General features: G+C 45.1%; 1 protein-coding gene across 1 annotated transcript; it reads left to right on the top strand.

Annotated features, from left to right (window-relative positions):
• Positions 1–7,724: 7,724 nt before the first annotated feature.
• LOC144480417 (maestro heat-like repeat-containing protein family member 1) lies at positions 7,725–11,948 on the top strand. The gene has a single exon (XM_078199824.1). The coding sequence runs from the start codon at positions 7,725–7,727 to the stop codon at positions 11,946–11,948; it is 4,224 nt and encodes a 1,407-aa protein (XP_078055950.1).
• Positions 11,949–20,973: the final 9,025 nt, after the last annotated feature.

Here is a 20,973-nt window from a genome sequence, read left to right as displayed (position 1 = left end):
ATGGAGGGAACAGGATAGGTTGTTGGTGATCTGGACACCTAAAAACTTTAATTCTGCTGCCACCTACACAATGGTAAGATGGTGGGCGGTGCATGCTGCCCACCTGGAGCTACTCTTTCTCTTTGGAGGTCAAACCATAACTGCCTATAACTTCCTACAGCTTGTGAATTAAAGAAATTCAGACAGCTCAAGTCTTGGTCATGTTCAGGCAGTTAAACCAGGCCCCTGGTTGAAAGCCACTGTGTGTTGGAACAAGATATGCTTCGGCCATTAGCACCAGATTGGAGGCTAGCAGTTGCAAACTGCTGTCTCTGTTCATGGCTGGCTGGGGCAGACACCTCCTCTGCAAAACCATTGTGTTAGCTTACGAACATATGAATTAGGAACAGGAGTAGACCACTCGGCCCCTTGAGCCTGCTACCCCATTCAATAAGATCATGGCTGATCTGATTGTAATCTCAACCCCACATCATTCTTGCCTAACCCTCGATAACCTTTCACCCCCTTGTTAAGCAACAATCTATCGAACTCTGCCTTAAAAACAATTCAATGATTCTGCTTCCACTGCCTTTTGAGGAACAGATTTCCTGAGACTCTCTACCTACTGAGAGAAAAAAATTCTACTCATCTGTCCTAAATGAATGACTCCTTATTTTTAAGCAGTGATCACTAGTTCTAGATTTTCCCACAAGAGGAAACATCCTCTCCACATCCTCCCTGTCAATGCCCCTCAGCATCTTAAAGGTTTTGGTCAAGTCGCCTCTTACTCTTCTAAGCTCTAGTGGATACAAATTTAAACTCTCCAAGCTTTCCTCATAAGGCAGGCCGCCTGATAGACACTGCCAACAGCAAGGTTTCCCACTGGGGTGCGCACTTTGTCCCAATTCAGGAGAATTGTGGCCATCGTCTCGGCCTGATTGCCTTGAATGTTTCTCAGTGTCCTGCTGTTATGATTCAGGTCAGAAACTCCAGCGTGTTTTATGGAGCCCGCCTGGTTTGTAAGTTTCGCACCATGAATTTGGCTTGGATAAGCATGAAATGTTTCACTTCAGGTATGATTCAAATGACGCACTCGGGAGCTTTTATCAAACAAAGTTCAATTAAGAATATAGTCAACATGTATAGTAAGAAAATGAGCAATGACTTTTATCAATTACAACCAACAAAACCACAATAATGTATAACCCTTAACAAATACAGTAAATCGAAGATATTCTAATCAAATCAAAACCTTCCAGATTCAAAACCTTTAAACAGATTCAACACAACAAAGACTAATGCTCACGTGATAGTGGAATTGGGTCCTTTGGTTGGAGAATTGAAAATCCTGACTTCTCGGCCTTGTAACTGGCCATCCCTCTGGATACACCCAAACAATTTGAAGTCAGAATTAAGCCACCAACAGCAGATTCTCCCCTTCGGGAAGGCTCAAGATGTATTGCTTTCAGCTAATGAGCAGGATTTCCAAAGCCAGGGAGAGAGCGAGAGAGAGCGAAACTTCTCTTCAGCTTGAGGCCCCTTCTAAAACTAAACCCTGCAGCTCAAAACTGAGAGAGCTCCTGTCACCTGACCAGCAAACATTCTTCCTCCTGACAATGCAGGGTCATAAAATTAATCCCAGAAACTACCTGAGGCCCCCATTTAAGCGACTTAAGGAGCAATAAAAGGGCTCCCCATCAACAGTTCGGCAACGTTGACATCAGCTAAGGCTGTGAGCTGAGAAAACATGATTTTTTAAAAATCTCTTAAAGGGACACTAACGTCATACCTGTTATATTTAATAGCGGTTTCTACTATTTTCCCTCTAACAGATGTTAGGCTAACTGGTCGAATTTTCTGCTTTTTGTCTCCCTCCCTATTTGAATAAAGGAGCTACATTTGCTCTGTGTTGAAAGGTTGATGCGATGCAAGGAGCGGTAAGGTGTTAGTCTTCGTTCAGTTTCAAACTATTCGGAAACTTCTAGCATGTGCCAGCAATTCCCCATTCTGAAAAAAACAAAGAAAAAGTAATTTTATAAAGTAGCTAGGCTGAGGGAAATACATATATATTTTTTGTCATGCTTCGACCGAGGAAACTATATTAACTCAGCTCAAAATACATTAATACTTTGATTCTTTCTGTGTAGCCAAACGGCATTATTATTTACACCTTTGGCAAATCAACTTGTATTTGTAACCTCTGCTTACAAACTCTGTCCCGAGGCATGGTACATTGGGGAAACTATGCAGACGCTGCGACAACGGATGAATGAACACCGCTCGACAATCACCAGGCAAGACTGTTCTCTTCCTGTTGGGGAGCACTTCAGCGGTCACGGGCATTCGGCCTCTGATATTCGGGTAAGCGTTCTCCAAGGCGGCCTTCGCGACACACGACAGCGCAGAGTCGCGGAGCAGAAACTGATAGCCAGGTTCCGCACACACAAGGACGGCCTCAACCGGGATATTGGGTTTATGTCACACTATTTCACATAAATATTTCTGCTTTTTTCCTCCTGAGTCTTTATCATGCGATCCTAGAATCAGAATTTATGTCACACTATTTGTAACTCCCACAGTTGCGTGGACCTGCAGAGTTTCACTGGCTGTCTTGTCTGGAGACAATACACATCTTTTTAGCCTGTCTTGATGCTCTCTCCACTCCCATTGTTTTGTTTCTTAAAGACTGGATTAGTTGTAAGTATTCGCATTCCAACCATTATTCATGTAAATTGAGTCTGTGTCTTATAAGTTCTGTTTGTGAACAGAATTCCCACTCACCTGAAGAAGGGGCTCAGAGCCTCGAAAGCTTGTGTGGCTTTTGCTACCAAATAAACCTGTTGGACTTTAACCTGGTGTTGTTAAACTTCTTACTGTACAAACTCTTCTGCAGAGATAATAGTTTCTTCTTAGTTACCATGCCAAAATCCTTCATAACTTTCAACAACCTCCCCTTAAACTTCCCTGCTGTAAGGAGAATACTCCCAGCTTGTTCAATTTTTCTACACTGTTACATTCTACACACATAAGGTCACTGTTAAAAAATAAGGGGTCACTGAATTAAGACTGAGATGAGACGAACTTTTTTCTCCTTTGGAACTCTTCCAAAAAAGGCAGTGGGAGTAGAATGTTTGAATATTTTTAAGGCAGATTCTTCATTAACAAGAGCGGGGTGTAAGTTAATCGGGGGTAAGCAGGGATGTTGGATTGAAGTTACAATCAGATCAGCCATGGCCTCATTGATTGCTGAAGCAGGCTCGAGGGGCCGAGTGGCCTACTCCTGCTCCTAATTGGTTAAAGTGGCACCTAAATTAGTTAGCACTGCTGCCTCACAGCACCAGGGAACTGGGTTCGATTCCCGGCTTGGGTCACTGTCTGTGCGGAGTCTGTAGGTGTCTGCGTGGGATTCCTCCGGGTGCTCCGGTTTCCTCCCACAGTCCAAAGGTGTGCGGGTTAGGTGGATTGGCCATGCTAAATTGACCCTTAGTGTCAGGGGGACTAGCTAGGATAAATATGTGGGGTTACGGGAATAGAGCCTGGGTGGGATTGTTGTCGGTGCAGGTTCGATGGGCCAAATGGCCTCCTTCTGCACTGTAGGGTTTCTACGAATATATCTCTGCCTTAAAAAATAATCTATGATCCCACCTCCTTTCGAGGTCCACAGTTAGATTCAGCAATCCAACCCAGACAAAAGCAGTGAATTTGAAAATGATTAGCAGAACATTCTGGGAGGTTGGTAGTGATAGATTTTTTTATTTTATGCGACGTGTGATTGAGTGACCCATGCTAGATGCAAAACATTCCCTTTTCCCCTTCTCCTGGTTTTATCCAAATAGACAAGCTGAGGCACAAAAACAGTCTGTGGGATCCAACGAGATAGACAATGAGATTATGAGGCAATTCTATTGAAATGTTTCGCTGCGACTTCCAAGAAACTTAAAATTGGAACAATAAAAGTGAGACATCTGTCTGCAATTTACATTGCGTACAGCAGTTGGTTATTGATTTTAGTCCAATAATTGGTGATGTATGTTACTGCATCTGAGTGGATTGTTGACTCAAAGAACAAAGAACAGTACAGCACAGGAAACAGGCCCTTCGGCCCTCCAAGCCTGTGCCGCTCCTTGGTCCAACTAGACCAATCGTTTGTATCCCTCCATTCCCAGGCTGCTCATGTGACTATCCAGGTAAGTCTTAAACGATGTCAGCGTGCCTGCCTCCACCACCCTACTTGGCAGCGCATTCCAGGCCCCCACCACCCTCGGTCAGCAGAACTATATAATAACCGCTTATATCACTGCAAGTTCCTCCAAAAGCATTATAGGGGAGGTGATGGCCCAGTGGTATTATCGCTAGACTATTAATCCAGAAACTCAGCTATTGCACTGGGGATCCGGGTTCGAATCCCGCCACGGCAGATGGTGGAATTTGAATTCAGTAAAAAATATCTGGAATTAAGAATCTACTGATGACCATGAAATCATTGTCAATTGTCGGAAAAACCCTAACCCAACTGGTTCATTAAAGCATTCTTTCCGGTTGTATCACAGCTTGGTATGGCTCCTGCTCTGTCCAAGACCGCAAGAAACTACAAAGGGTCGTAAACGTAGCCCAGTCCATCATGCAAACCAGCCTCCCATCCATTGACTCTGTCTATATTTCCCACTGCCTTCGAAAAGCAGCCAGCACAATCAAGGACCCCACGCACCCGAGACATACTATCTTCGACCTTCCTCCATTGGGAAAAAGATACAAAAGACTGAGATCATGTAGCAACTGACTCAAGAACAGCTTCTTTCCTGCTGCCATCAGAATGAATTTGAATGAACCTACCCCACATTAAATTGATTTTTCTCTACACCCTAGCTATGACTGTAACACTACATTTTGCACTCTTTCCTTTCCTTCCCTATGTAATGCATTGTCGATATAGCGCACAATAAACAGTACTTTTCTCTGTATAATACGTTTGACATTAATAAATGAAGTCAAATCAAATCAAATTAATGTCCTTTAGGGAAGGAAATCTGCCATCCTTACCAGGTCTGGCCTACATGTGACTCCACAGCAATGTGGTTGACTTTCAACTGCCTTTGAGATGGCCTAGCAAGCCACTCAGTTTCAAGGGCAACTAGGCATAGGCAATAAATGCTGGCCAGCCAACGATGCCCATGACCCACGAATGAATTAAAAAAAGATCCAAACCCATCATCTCTACTGCTGCGAAGGACAAGGTCAGCAAAGCATCGCAAACACCACCATCTGCGAGTTGTCCTCCAAGTCGCATACATCCTGCCTTGGAACTATGTCGCCGTTCCGTCACTCTCACAGAGCAGTTTGAAAAATTACTTTAAAGGACAATTTAAAAATCAACCCACTCTGTACTCTCACCTCCCTGCCTAAGAACGGAGAATGTTTGTGAGAGACTGAGAAGAGAGACGTGGTTAGCACTGCTGCCTCACAGCGCCAGGGACCTGAGTTCAATTCCGGCCTCGGGTGACTGTCTGTGATGTTTTTATGTTCTTTCTGTGTGTGTTTCCTCCGATTTGCTCCCACAGTCCAAAGTTAGGTTAATTGGCCATGGTAAATTTCCCCTTAGTGTCCCAAGAGCGGCACGGTGGCACAGTGATTAGCACTGCTGCCTCACAGCACCAGGGACCTGGGTGCGATTCCTGGCTTGGGTCACGGTTTATGCAGGGTCTACACGGGTCTCCCTGTGGGTTTCCTCCGGGTGCTCCGGTTTCCTCCAACAGTCTGAAAGATGTGCAGGTTAGGTGAATTGGCCATGCTAAATTCTCCCTCAGTGTACCTGAACAGGTGCTGGAGTGTGGCGACTTTCACAGTAACTTCATGTAAACGTACTTGTGACTTATAAATAAACTTAAAGATGTGAAAGTTAGGAGCTTAATGGGGTAAATAGGGCCTGGGTAAGATGCTGTGTCGGACAGTCGGTGCAGACTCAATGGGCCAAATGACCTCCTTTGGCACCGTAGGGATCCTATGATTCTATGAAAAAATATGAATTTGATGAGTTGATAGCCCTCCTTCCTGGCATGGTTTTCCCTCCTGACTTTCACCCAATAAAGGATAATGTTGTCCTCACCATGCAGTGAGGTCATCACCTAACAGATCATGTGACTGTTTGAGTCACAAGACATCACAATGAGCTTCATGACTGCAAGAAAGCTCTAACTATTGGCACAATGGCTTTTCAGATAGTGGCATTGGCAGCTCGGATAGCCAGCAGTTCAACTTAGCCTTTAATCGGGAAGAGGGCGAGGGAGCGATTCTTCAATCGAAATCTTTCAAAGCAATCTACAACATTTTTGAAAGCATCAAAGCAATTCAGAGCCATCAGAATTGGGATATGTGAGGACAAGTCTGTGTAGGACCAACAATCTCTGGAGCAGATACACCTCCCTTTGTCAGAGAGAGCAGCCTGTGTTTGGGCCAACAACAGCACTGGAACAATACTTTGAAGTCTCAATGTGTGCTTTGCGGGAATGTTTATCTCCTAAAGATTCCACTTCTAAACATTCACAAAGGATTCAATTTCCATTGAGCTGAATCTATCGGGAAATCAAGGTCTACTGGTATGATTACTCTGTAGTTTAAGGAGAAATCAGCAAACGTTTAAATATTGAATTGAAAAAGATACACAGAATTCAATAACAGGGGAAAAAAAATCCAGTCAAATCATTTTGCGTTTACAATAGGCATGTAGCTTATTGTAGAGAACAAAAAGAACTGATTCATTTCCCAGAGCCTCTCATAACAAAGATAATCATTACTTTTGGAAAACAGATTGATAAGACAAAAGGCTTTGCTGCACATAATTGGGAAATCGCTAAAAAGAGATTCAATTGCAACAAAAATGGATTTCTGCCAGATTCCACAACAACTGCTGATGACATAATTAAAGGATGTTATTTATTTGCAAACAAGCTGCGGAATTAGAGGGGCGGTGCAGAAAACACCAATTGAGGAGCGTACACTTTGGTTTGTGAGTGCGTGCGTAATATAAAGGAGTGATTATGAAAGTGGAAGTTTGGATCCGTGCGATTCTGGGCTTGTGCTCCGACAGCAGTGAGCTGGTCAGGCTGAGAGTGATCTGGTCCTTGCAGGAACTGGGGCACACCAAACAAAAACGAGTTATGCTGTTCCTTCGCAAGTTCCTCACCGAGCACCAGAGTTTGCCGTTGCTGCAACGTTTCACTTTGCTGAAGAGCTTGCTGATGATCGTGAAGGACAACACGGCCCATTTAGGCCGCCTACTGTCAAAGAAAATCATTTCTTTGGCTTTGATAGAAATGACTAAACTGACAAGCGTAACTGACATACACAGGGAAACTGCCAGTAACCTCCTGCTCACGTTGGGCTGTGGTTTTCCCACTGAGGTTTTCACTGAGCTGCAGTCAATGGTCCACCGGCAAATTCCACCTAACTTCTATGTGACCCTAACCCTGGCGAGCTTGTGTTATGAGAAAGTGTGTTCTATCGTCCCTTTGCTGAAACCTGTATTGGAGATCATGCTCTTTACACTCCGGGTGGAAACATGCGAGAGAATGAAGTGGGTGTTCTGTTACGCCTTTGGCCTTTTCAGTAAGAGCATTCTGATTTACACCTCAAACACAGAGAAGGCCCCCCATCCTCCGATAAGGAAGAATTTGTTCTTCAATGAGTTTTCCACTGCTTATGACATCCTTTTCCACTTCTGGTTGAACGTGAAGGATTCCAAGGTGAGCATGATGGTGGTCGAAGCGATTGGTCAGATCTCCTACCTGCTACCCGATGACAAGGTGGAGAACGAGCTCCCCATGCTCATTCCAACCGTGCTATCCATGTATCAGAAAACATCGAGTGACCTCTCTCTCACTAAGGGTCTGTGTGGTATACTGCACAATGCCATGGAAAGGGACAGTAAGATGTTGTTTGCCCATCTGGAATTTCTACTCATCATTTTGCATCAACAGATCTGCATTGCGATGGATCAGCCCCCCAACCCAGGGTCTGAAATGCTACAAAGTAAACTCCTCTGCTGTTTCAAACTTCTAACTCCAACCTTTATTGACCAGATAATAACATTCCTTCTTCTAGAGTTGGAGATTAATGATGAGCAAATCCAACTGGGAGCACTGGCGATAATGAACCACTTGATCTATGGCGTCCCTTCGTGCCTCGAGATTCAGAAGAATCAAATACTGAATAGCTTGGCACTGCCAATGTTAACCAACAGCAATAGAGTGAAGGAATTACTGGCCCAGGTGATATACACCATGGCCAGTCACGGTTACCTGGAGCTGGAGAGAGGAGTAGATGTGATTGAATTTATAATCGAGCAATGTGCACTGCCCATTGAGGGCAAGGAAAAATGCGTGGAGCTCGGCAAAAGGCAAGAGGAGTTCAGCTTTGAGGTTACAGACATGGATGTCAAGAGGCAATATGAGACATTGCTGGAAAAACTGACCACAACATTGGACATTGACAGCCTCTTCTGGCCATTGCTACTGGAGTTTGTGATCCCAATAAGGTATACCAACGCCATGGTTGTAGTCTGTAGTTCCTTGGTGTATCTAGGAACGAAGAAGCAGAAAGCTGGAGCGACAGAGTTTGTGTTGAATTACGAGGAATGTGTAAATCTTCCGAATCGTCAGGCGTTGCTGACACGGTTGTTGACGGTGTCTGCATCTCCCAATGAAGGGAATGGCCGGGGTGCCCCTGCTCTCTCCTTGCTGCAAGTCTTGGGTATTAATGTTCACCCTGCAGCAGTGAAGGTGTGGGACAAGGAGCTCCCCATCTTACTTAATTATCTTCAGGAATTTCCGGGGAACTACCTGCCTCAGAATCAGTGGGAAGAGAAACTGTTGCATGTTTTGTCCCAAACCCTGCAGGAAATCGAGGATGAAGTTTGGATTGTCGAGCTGAGTGAGGTGATGAGCAAGTACATCCATCGATCTGACCCTTCCCCACAGCAGAAGGGCTTCCTCTACAAGTGTTTAGGAATAGTGTTGCAGCTGGTCCAGAACCCCGAGGTGGTGAGGAAGAAACTTCATGAGATGTTGCAGATCGTGCAGCATGATGAAGATTTAGAAAGGGAGGGCGTTGCTATTGGAATTGGCCACTGCGCTCGCACCCACTTAGATATCATCTTAACCACACTGAAAGAGTGTTCAAAGCTGAACATCTTTAAGAAGACGGCAAGCTTCTACCAGATAATGAAGGATCAGGGTAGCATTGAAATCACGAAAGTAAGAAGCACACTCATTTTATGCTATGGATATTTAATTTGGTATTCACCCAAGGAGTTTATTCTACCCAGGTTGGAGAATGACATTCTACAGAATGTTCTTAACCACTTCAACATGAAGATCTTGGGAATGAAGGTTCAGGTCAAGGACTCAACAATGAAGTTAAGTCTGATCAAGATGGTAACCCTAATGGCAAGAGCGATCCTAGCCATGGAAGGTCAGCCTTGGTACAAACTGACCAGAAAGGCTGAACTGGTGACCTACATGCAAGACTTCATCAAGGTAGAGCCAAGGGACGCACTGAAGACCTCCATTCGAAAGGTGGTCATGGATGCTTGCGCATCCCTAATATTATTGGAGCCTTTATTAAATGATCATACGGAATTGGTGAACGTGTGTCTGAGCAGCGTTTTCAGCTTGCCACCTTTGGAGAACAGCAGTGCCAATGATAGCAGGGACATGGATATGGCCGAGAGGCAAACACTTTACAGTGAGACACTGGCGTCTCTGGAGGAGTTGCTGAAGCAATTTCTACTTTATGATTTGTCCCCTGATGGTCTTCAGTTTCTCTTTAAGAACATGGCGTGTTGGATAGAATCCAGAAAGAACTCTGAACGAGAAAAATCGTTGGAGACCACCTTACATCTACTGACGTTTTATCTGGAAGCAGCTGACACTGATGGTAAAGGTCCGTCCCATGACTTGGCAGCTATCATTGGATGCATAGTGCTTCGATGCTCCGATCCCTCACTCATTGTAAGGGAGACGGCCATTGATTGCTTATACCTCCTGCTTTATATACGGTTAGGATTTGAAGGGTTTCCCAGAGGACACAGAGATATGGAAGTGGAACATCTGAAAGCCATCAAGGACGGGTTAAAAGACACCAAGAGCGAAACCCTCTATCGTGTGTGCACAGATATTGGTAAAGTCCTGTCCAAATGCATGGCTCCTGACCAGATGGACACATTGCTCATCACCATTTCGAAAGGACTTACTGACAAGCAATTAAATGGTTCCTGTGTAGCTTCTATTGTCTTGAATGTTCTCATTAGGAAATGTGGAGCTATGCTCAGCGACATTCCTGGAATAATCAAAGTTCTGTACCATCAGTTGCAGTCAATTACGGAACCACAGGTAACACATGCTGTGATATTAGCTATCTCAATCCTGGCTTCACATAACATGCTGATGATTTTCCCCTATCTCCTCAAATACCAAATCCCATTCCAGACATACATGGGTGAGGTTTGGCGATCCCTACTGGGTGACAATACACTCGTCACCACTTCTGTTAAATACCTGCTGGATAATTTAAAACTGCTGTGTGATGACAGGAAGGAATACCATGTCCGGCTGGTGACCAGATCAGCAACACAACAATCCTTAGCTGTTATCTGCGCTCTCCACGCCATGATATGCAGCCCTGAATCAGAAAGCCTGATAAACATTCTCTATCCCCACTTGTTCAGCACAGTTCTGATCTTCCTCAGCTCCATTGTCCAGGTCGGTTTCACCAGAGATTTTCCAAGAATTCCGAATGAGAGGAAAACCTTCAGCCAGCCTGAAGAACCTGGTGATGCTGACGTTTGGAACTACACCATCGAGATACTGCAAGCCCTCCTGGCAAATGGGAGAAAGGTGGATTCAAACACGGCAAAAAAGGGAGATTGGGATCTGATGAAGAGTCCAGAGAAGCACCATGAGGGGGTTATGCTGCTAGCTAGCACAATGGCCACCTGCGCTGTACATCATCTGATCAGCATCGTGGAGCAACTCATTCCTTTCCTTGTAAATGTTAACGAGAGGCAGAGAATCACCGTGGCTGCTTTCTTTGCTGAACTCTTAAACCACTCAGTGATGGTGGAATTATCTCTCACCGACACTCTGGTGAGTAGCTTGCTCCGATGTCTGATGGACACTTCTCTCACTGTCCAGCGACTCGCTGTCAGAGGTTTAGGAAATGTTGCAATTGGAGCTCCTCAAAAGGTTGGAAAGTATTCCACCAAATTGTTGTCCACAATGATTGCAGTGGTACACAAGTACTCTAAGTCCAATCATCTCCTAGCCGTTGAGGCAATGTCAAGTATTTCAAAGATCTTAGATCGACCGCAGGAAAGCTTTGCAGATTCCATTCTGATCGATGTGGCACTTGCCATTGAGCCGTTCTTTGAACACATCCAGGGCCAATTGAGAAGTTCAGCCTTTACCGTGCTTGGGAAAATCATTGCGTTTGGTAAAATTCAACTGAACCCGGTGTTAAGGGAACACATTTATTCAACCTTGATCAGCTTGTTGCTGCATCTCAATGACGACTGCGATGGAGTGAAGACAGTCTGCAAATCCGTGCTGAGTTCAATGAGTCCAGTCGTAGCGTCAGAGGGCCTGAGCAAAATGCTTCAAGAGCTTTCGTCAGAGGACACGACCCTGGATTATGAGAAATACTTAAGCGGCATCTCCAAACACGTCAGCAGAGATTTGCCCGACAAAGTCGTTTTCTACATCGTAAGGTGCACTGCCTTCTTCAAGAACACACAGCCTGAGATAAGGAAGAACGCTGTCACCTTGATAGCTTTCCTCATGCACAACGCAGCACCAGATTATTCCTCCTTGTTTTCCGCTGATCCCATCTGTGAGGAGATCAATAGCCTTCTAACTGACCCAGTGAAACGTGTCCGACTCAGAGCAGCCGTGGCGATACGATACCTCTACATGTACTAAGGAGCCAGGCGCTGTGAGGTGTGAGATTGAAAATGACAGAGAGGGAAAAATCAATGACTATGCAAAGAGCTTGGGCTGTTCTATAGACAAGTCAGTGTCCCAAATGGAAAGCTTGAGAACCACTTGTCTCTGTAAAAGGACACCTCAAGTGATAAACTGCAAGAACATTTAGCAAAAGAACAATCTGAATTTATCTTAAAATAATATTTTTGGATTAAATTATAAATTTATCTTTTACCCTGTGCCTTTTTTAAAAAAGGTGTTTATTTATTTTATTGTTATTGGTCATTTAGTTTCTTCTTAACCCCTATTTGGATTCTACCTCCCCTCCCCGCCGTCCCCCCCACAACTCTCCCTGAGACGTCCCCTTTCTATCACTCAGTTCTGGCACTTTGCTCCCATTATTTATTTTGCCCCAATCCATGGACTTTTCCTTTGCCCTCTCCTTCAAAAGAGCTACCCAGGAGTCTCACCCCTCCCCGCACATTATCCCCCTTCAAGTATTTATCCAATTTACTTTTAAAAGTTACTATTGAATCTGCTTCCGCTATCCTTTCCAGATCAAAGTCCAACAGGTTTATTTGGTAGCAAATACCATTAGCTTTCGGAGCGCTGCTCCTTCGTCAGATGGAGTGGAAATCCGCTCTCAAACAGGTCACAGAGACACAAAATCAAGTTACAGAATACTGATTAGAATGCGAATCTCTACAGCCAACTAGGTCTTAAAGATACAGACAATGTGAGTGGAGGGAGCATTAAGCACAGGTTAAAGAGATGTGTATTGTCTCCAGACAGGACAGCCAGTGAGATTCTGCAAGTCCAGAAGGCAAGCTGTGGGGGTTACTGATAGTGTGACATAAACCCAACATCCCGGTTTAGGCTGGCCACATGTGTGCGGAACTTGGCTATCAGTTTCTGCTCAGCGACTCTGTGCTGTCGTGTGTCGTGAAGGCCGCCTTGGAGAATGCTTCCCCGAAGGTCAGAGGCTGAATGCCCGTGACCGCTGAAGTGCTTCCTCACAGGAAGAGAACTGTCTTGCCTGGTGATTGTCGAGTGGTGTTCATTCATCCGTTGTCGTAGCGTCTGCATGGTTTCCCCAATGTACCATGCCTCGGGACATCCTCTCCTGCAGCGTATCAGGTAGACAATGTTGGCCGAGTTGCAAGAGTAGGTACCAAGGCGGCCTTCACGACACACAACAGCGCAGAGTCGCTGAGCAGAAACTGATAGCCAAGTTCCGCACACATGAGGACGGCCTAAACCGGAATGTTGGGTTTATGTCACACTATCAGTAACCCCCACAACTTGCCTTCTGGACTTGCAGAATCTTATTGGCTGTCCTGTCTGGAGACAATACACATCTCTTTAACCTGGGCTTAATGCTCCCTCCACTCACATTGTCTGTATCTTTAAGACCTGGTTGGCTGTAGAGATTCGCATTCTAATCAGTATTCTGTAACTTGTTTTTGTGTCTCTGTCTGCCCTGTTTGAGAGCAGATTTCCACTCCATCTGACGAAGGAGCAGCGCTCCGAAAGCTAATGGCATTTGCTACCAAATAAACCTGTTGGACTTTAACCTGGTGTTGTTAAAACTCTTACTGTGTTTACCCCAGTCCAACGCCGGCATCTCCACATCTATGGACAGAGGCAGATTTATAATTGCTGGGGCCTTGTCGAGCAGACTTGCAGAGCTCATTCAGCCATCGCAGTCTGGCCATGAAGCCAGACACCGTCTCTCCTGGCTCTCTAACCGCAGAAAGAAATTTGTATATTTGCGTGATTACGGAACGTCAGGGGTTATAGTGATCCTTAACCAACTTGACTAACTGATCAGAGTCTGGAGCTTCTGTTGACACCAATCCTCTTGCCAAGTTGTAAGTGTGTGTGGCCCGCAGATTGTGATGTGAGCAGCTCCATCTTCTTTTTCTCCTTGGCTGTTATTTTGTTTCACTATGAAAAAATACCGCAGCCTCTCAATGTATTACCCCCAGTTCTCGATCTCGGGTCCAATCATTCTATCCTCCCAAATAATGGCATCTTAAAATGGAGTCTTTGCCTTTTTCAATTCAACTTCAAGAAATCACTCTCCTCCCCCTCCAACTCTGCACTGCGGGCTCTCAATGACTGATCCAGTTTGTCCTCATCACCAGTGTAATAACTCGAGGTGATTCAATGTAGCAAACAAATAACTAAAGGGTTCATTAATAGGAAGTATATACATGAAGGGTTCAACATCACAACTAATACGGGTCGACTCCTAACAACGCCCTGACTCCAGCTGAAGCCCCACAGCTCTGGGACTGCTCACCCTCTCTCCCAATTGGCCCAGGTTTGTGTGTGCCCTCACTCCATTTGCTCCAGCCCCGTCACGTGGCCTGTGAAGGATTGCCCCTTAAAGGGGCCACGCTACTGCAATACCCTCATCCCTCATCCCAGAAACCATTTGGCTATATCAGAATTCCCTACATTTCTGCTATTCAATTCCTGATTAAACTTTGGATAAGCTCACGGCTACCCTCTGCACTTCTGCCCCTATCTTCATGGAATACTCATCTCAAATGTCACACCTTCCACTCTCTGATGTACCTGTCCAGCAGTTGGGGTTAACCTCAGCACTCCTCTCATCCAACATCCCCCCGAGACTCTATGATTTCTACCGCTGTCCTCTAAAATCCCCTGCAGAGGATTTGTTCACCTACAAACAAGGCTCCTGCCATCCATGACCTTTACCATTGAAAACAACTTAAAATTCCAAGTCATCTTACAAGTATTTCGTCACATTGGCCAGCGTATAGTGAATCCACATTCTTCTCTTTCTAATGTCCTATGGAGACAAACTGCCCACAGTCCACCAGCTGTGATCTCACGCAGATTTTTATACAGGTTATGAGTGACTCCCCATCCTCTATTATTTCAATCCCATTTTCAGAGTGCCAGGGGCCCAGGTATGATTCTGGCCTCGGGTGACTGTGTGGAGCTTGTACGTTCTCCCCGTGTTTGCGTGGGTTTCCTCCGAGTGCTCCGGTTTCCTCTAAAGAGTCCAAAGATGTGCAAATTAGGTTGATTGGCCATGCTAAATTGCCACTTAGTGTCAGGGGGGTTAGCAGGGTAAATATGTGGGGTTACGGGGATAGGGCCTGGGTGGGATTATTGTTGGTACAGTCTCAATGGGCCAAATGGCCTCCTTCTGCACTATAAGGATTCTATGATCCTATGATATGAGAATTGTGAAGCTTTGGAATTCTCTAGCCCAGACAGCTGTGGTTATTAGTTCAATGTATTTAAGACTGATGGGTCTTTGCACACTTCAAGAATTAAAGAATTCAAGGGATAGAGCAGGAAGGTGGCGATGAGGTAGATGATTAGCTATGATCTTATTGAGTGGTAAAGCAGGCTTGAAGGGTCGAATGACCTCCTTCTGCTTAGATTCCTTCTGATCGTATGGTCATTTGTCTACCCATTTCACCTGGTCTCCATTATAGACAAAGACGGCTCTAAACATTTCTTCCCACCTTTAACCACTCATAATCATCAACTTTTTCCCAACCTTGCTTTCAGCTGAAACAGTGCCCAGTGAATAAACTCTTCCCCAAGGTCTCAGCTTGCCAGTTACCTAGTCTTTCATTTGTTGATATATTCAACCTTTCACTTGCCTTTACCCTTGAAGCCCTTGTTCCAGTAAAATCAATGCTTCTCCAATCTAGGCATGGAGTCAGTGTCCTGGATGGCTGCTGCGATTGTATATTGAACTGGAGAATTTGGTGACTGAGGGAATTCGACACAGTGAGGGGAACAGAGGTGCTGTTCTGGTTTTTTACAGAACAAGATGTAGTCTGAGCAAGGGAGAGGTACACAGCAAGACCTGATAGCTGAATTCAAGAGGCTCTAACTAGATAAGCAGGTAAGTAACTGAGGTAAATTTTAAAGTTTCTCTCTTTTACTGAACTAGAGCAGTAATTTAAACTGGGATTGAGGAGATGTAAGTACTGTATTAAACTTGTAGCATGATAATTAAACTTTGGGCGGCAGGGTGGCCTAATGGTTAGCACTGCTGCCTCACAGCACTAGGGATTTCCAGCTTGGCTCACTGTCCATGTAGAGATTGCACATTCTCCCCTGTATCTGCATGGGTTTCCTTCAAGTGCTCTGGTTCCCTCCCACACTCCAAAATGTATGGGTTAGGTGAATTGGTCATGCTAAATTGCCCCCTTGTGTCTCAAGATGTGTAGGTTAGGGGGATTAGTTGGGTAAATGCATGGGTTTATGGGGATGGGTGGGGGGTCTGGATAAGATGTTCTATTAGAGAGTCGGTGAAGATATGATGGGCCAAATGGCCTCTTTCTGCACTGTAGGGTGCACCATAGGAAGCACCCTTTCTGGATGTATCACAGCTTGGTATGGCTCTTGCTCTGACCAAGACTGCAAGAAACTGCAAAGGGTTGTGAACATAGCCCAGTCCATCATGCAAACCAACCTCCCATCCATTGAAGCTTTGACAAAGGGTCATCTGGACTCGAAAGGTCAGCTCTTTTCTCTCCTGCTGCCAGACCTGCTGAGATTTTCCAGCATTTTCTCTTTTGGTTTCAAGTTCCAGTATCCGCAGTAATTTGCTTTTCTCCCATATATTGACTCTGTCTACATTTCCCACTACCTTGGAATAACAGTCAGTATAATCCAGGAGCCCATACAGCCTAGACATTCTCTCTTCCACCTTCTTCCATCAGGAAAAAGATACAAAAGTCTGAGGTCACGTGCCAACCGACTCAAGAACAGCTTCTTCCCTGCTGCTGTCAGACTTTTGAATGGACCTACCACATATTAAGCCGATCTTTCTCTACACCCTAGCTATGACTGTAACACTATATTCTGAACCTCTTCTTTCCTTCTCCCCTATGTACTCTAGAATGGTATGCTTTGTCTGTATGGTGCACAAGAAACAATATTTTTCACTATCTCAATACATGTGACAATAATAAATCAAATCAAATCGGTGGGCGGGATTTTATGGCCTCCCTTGGCCCCGAAACCGGAAAATCCCACCCGAGGTCAATGGACCTTCCCATTGTTCGTCCCTTGCTCACTCTGATTCCTGTGACGGGTGGGACAGTGAAATTCCGGCCTATGATTCTGTGCCGACTATAACTACAAAATCCCATTGAGTGATCATTTTAAACTTGAAACTCTTAATTGGAAAACCACATAGGAAATACAGAATAATGAATAACAGGAAGCTAGTCAGGCTCCCAGCCACTGTCAGTGCTTCGAGCTGGGTCTGTGCTACCAGCCTTGTCACTGATATAACCTTGTAGCTGAGGTAGAAACGTACAGAGCGAGGTGACCAGGATCCCAACATCTCAATCCCACAGAGTTTGGTACTAATTTACCAAACTCACTCCTCCAACCCCAGAAGTGGCATAACTGAGTAACGACTGGATACCCTTTGACCTGGTCTCTTTGCCAATCAGAGAAAGCAGATTAGAGGCTCTCATTGAGGACCAGCCATAGGTGGAAGAGCTGTGCCTCCGGTATGGCTGCCTCCATTCCCAATTCTCACATTCCTGTGTAAACTCCACAGAGACTGGGAGTGACCCAAGCCAGGAATTGAAAACCTGGGTCCTTAGCGCTATGAGGTAGCAGTGCTAACCACTGTGTCACCGTGCCACCTTCACCTAATTTGCCAATTCACTCAGCTTTCATTCCCTTATAATTGCCCTTATTTAAGTTTAAAAACATGTCTCAGACCCACTCCTCTCTCCCTCAATCTGAATGTAAAAATCAATCTGATTATGGTTGCTGCTACCCAGAGGCATGTATGAAATTACTAATTACTCCCATCTCATTGTACAATAATGTTAAGTGGTTTCAAAGGTTTGTGGTTTTTGATGCTTCAATGAGACTGGATGATTGACATTTATATTAGCTTGCAATGAAATTACTTGTTTCAACATAGGTGAAAGTTATGAATTAATTGCTTTTCTCAAAGCTTCTTTTGCATTTCCACTCTGCACCGAAGGATTCATTGGTGCTGGACAGTGTTTAGTGGATATCAATGTGCATGGATGTGTTATAGCTTGACATAGGGTACATGAGGTGCCCTGGGCTGGGTGGGGGACATGAGTTTATTTATTTAAGTTTATTTTTCATTAGTGTCACAAGTAGGTTTACATTAACACTGCAATGAAGTTACTGTGAAAATCCGCTAGTCGTCACACTCCGGCGTCTCTTCGGGTACACTGAGGGAGAATTTAGCATGTCCAATGCACCGAACCAGCACATCTTTCAGACTGTGGGAGGAAACCAGAGCACCCGGAGGAAACCCATGCAGGCACGGAGAGAACATGGAGACAGTGACAGGTATCGAACCCGGATCCCTGGCACTTTGAGGCAGCAGTGCTAACCACTGTGCCACCATGCTGCCATGAGGCTGCGTAGAAATCATAGAAACCCTACAGTGCAGAAGGAGACCATTCAGCCCATCGAGTCTGCACCGACAACAATCCCATCCCAGGCCCTAACCCCACAAATTTACTCCATGAATCCCTCTAACCTACACATCCTGGGACACTAAGGGGCAATTTACCATGGCCAATCAACCTAACTTGCACATGTTTGGACTGTGGGAGGGAACCGGAGCACCCGGAGGAAACCCACGCAGACACAGGGAGAACATGCAAACTCCACACAGACAACGACCCAAGCCGGGAATCGAACCCGGGTCCCTGGAGCTGTGAGGCAGCAGTGCTAACCACTGCGCCACCGTGCCGTCCTGGGGATGGGGAATGAGTAGCGTTTGGAGAGTGAGGGGAAGGGAGGGATGAGGGACGGAAGGCCTTCGTGTTTTTATTTTAACTGGGACAACGCCCCACATCATTCGGACTCAGGTGAGTCTTTTAATCAACACAGCTCCGCAACCCTGTGGCTGCTGCCAAACCTCTCCCTGGGTCAGCTGGCCCAACTCCAGCCCTCACGCTGCCTCCAGCAACGAAGACCCCGCCTTTGTGGACACTTTGTCCCCAGGTGCACTTTCCCCAAGCCTTGACTTTCCCCGACACCTTCTACCCTCGACTGGAGGATGACAATCCAGACCATCGTCTCAACCAGATTCTCAAAGTAGACCAGTAGAATTCACAATCCCACATTTAAATTGGATCAAGGGAACCCTGAGTTGCTGTCTCACTGAAATGCTTCTTTGCTGTTTCAGGCCCTGAGGAACCTGCGGTGATGAAAGAAAATAGATATCAAATGTTAAAACTCGGGTTAAATGCTCCACTGACTGATTATGAAACACAAAAACTGAAAGGCAATGTTGAATCTGGAGAGTAAAATGGATTATGACAGAGAATTTCTTCTGAGGCTACAATTTCCACCTGCTGGTTTGGAAAAGCAGAGGGACTGTCAGGAGTGAGCAATATTGATCTTGACAACGTTTCTCAGGCTGAATCAATTGGACGAGCTTTTTGCTGGGGAAGAACAGCCCACTTTCGATTTTCCACCTCCTATTAGAATATGTTCAGTTTGGTTAATGTTGTACACAAGGACAGGGAAACAGCAGGAAATTTAAACATCACCATGAAAAGTTAAAGTTTATTTATTAGCGTCACAAGTAGGCTTACATTAACACTGCAATGAAGTTACTGTGGAAATCCCCTCAGAAATCCCCTTTCTCATGAGACAGGAGATACCGGCAAGAAAACCACCTCTCAAAAATTTCAGAGGAAATGGGACGGCGTGGCGGCACAGTGGTTAGCACTGCTGTCTCACAGCACCAGGGACTCGGGCTCAATTCCTGGCTTGGATCACTGTCTGTGTGGAGTCTGCACATTCTCCCCGTGTCTGCATGGGTTTCCTCCGGGTGCTCTGGCTTCCTCCCACAGTTCAAAGATGTGCGGGTTAGGTGGATTGACCATGTTAAATTGCCAATTAGTGTCAGGGGGATTAGCAGGATAAATACATGGGGTTATGGGTATAGGGCCTGGGTGGGATTGTGGTTGGTGCAGACTCGATGGGCCAAATGGCCTCCTTCTGCGGTGTAGGATTCTATTATTCTAAGACTTTAGGAATCACTGTTAAAAAGGATTTGAAATTATAACTGTTACATGTATTTGATTGACACAGGATAAACATCATGATACCGCTGTGATGGACTGTTTAATGGACAATTTGAGAGCATTGGGGAGAATGCTACTTGTATTGTTTGTGGGAGGTTAAGTGGATGTTAGTTGTTAAAATGTGTAAATTAACAAGAGTTGTTATATTTTAGATAGTGTCATCAAAACTCATCACCATAATTGATTTAATTTCATTTATTATTGTCACATGAATTGGGGTACAGTGAAAAGTATTGTTTCTTACGCGCTATACAGAGAAAACATACTGTTCATAAAATACATAGGGGAGAAGGAAAGGAGAGGATGCAGAATATAGTACTACACTCACAGCTAGGGTGTAGAGAAAGATGACAGATCAACTTAATGTGTGATAGGGCCAGCAGGGAAGAAGCTGTCCTTGAGTCGGTTGGTACGTGACCTCAGACTTTTGTATCTTTTTCCCGATGCAAGAAGGTGGAAAGAGTGTGTGCCAGGGTGCATGGGGTCCTTGATTATGCTGGCTGCTTTCCTGAGGCAGCGGGAAGTGTAGACAGAGTCAATGGATGGGAGGCTGGTTTGCATGATGGATTGGGCTACGTTCACAACCCTTTGTAGTTTCTTGCGGTCTTGGGCAGAGCAGGAGCCATACCATGCTGTGATACAACCACAAAGAATGCTTTCTATGGTGCATCTGTAAAAGTTGGTGAGAGTTGTAGTGGACATGTCAAATTTCCTGAGAAAGTAGAGGCATTGGTGGGCTTTCTTAACTAAAGCATTGGTGTGGAGGGACCAGGACAGGTGATCTGGACACCTGGAAACTTGAAGCTCTTGACCATTTCTATGGTGATGACTTTCCACTCTTTAGGGTTGGGATGATTTGAGAATGAGTTTGAGAAGAGCGTTACATTTTGGGACTGTAGCTTTGAATTTAGGATACG

Source organism: Mustelus asterias, chromosome 29, assembly GCF_964213995.1.
Source record: "Mustelus asterias chromosome 29, sMusAst1.hap1.1, whole genome shotgun sequence".
Classification (NCBI taxonomy): Eukaryota; Metazoa; Chordata; class Chondrichthyes; order Carcharhiniformes; family Triakidae; genus Mustelus; species Mustelus asterias.
This window is presented reverse-complemented; position numbering and strand designations above follow the sequence as displayed.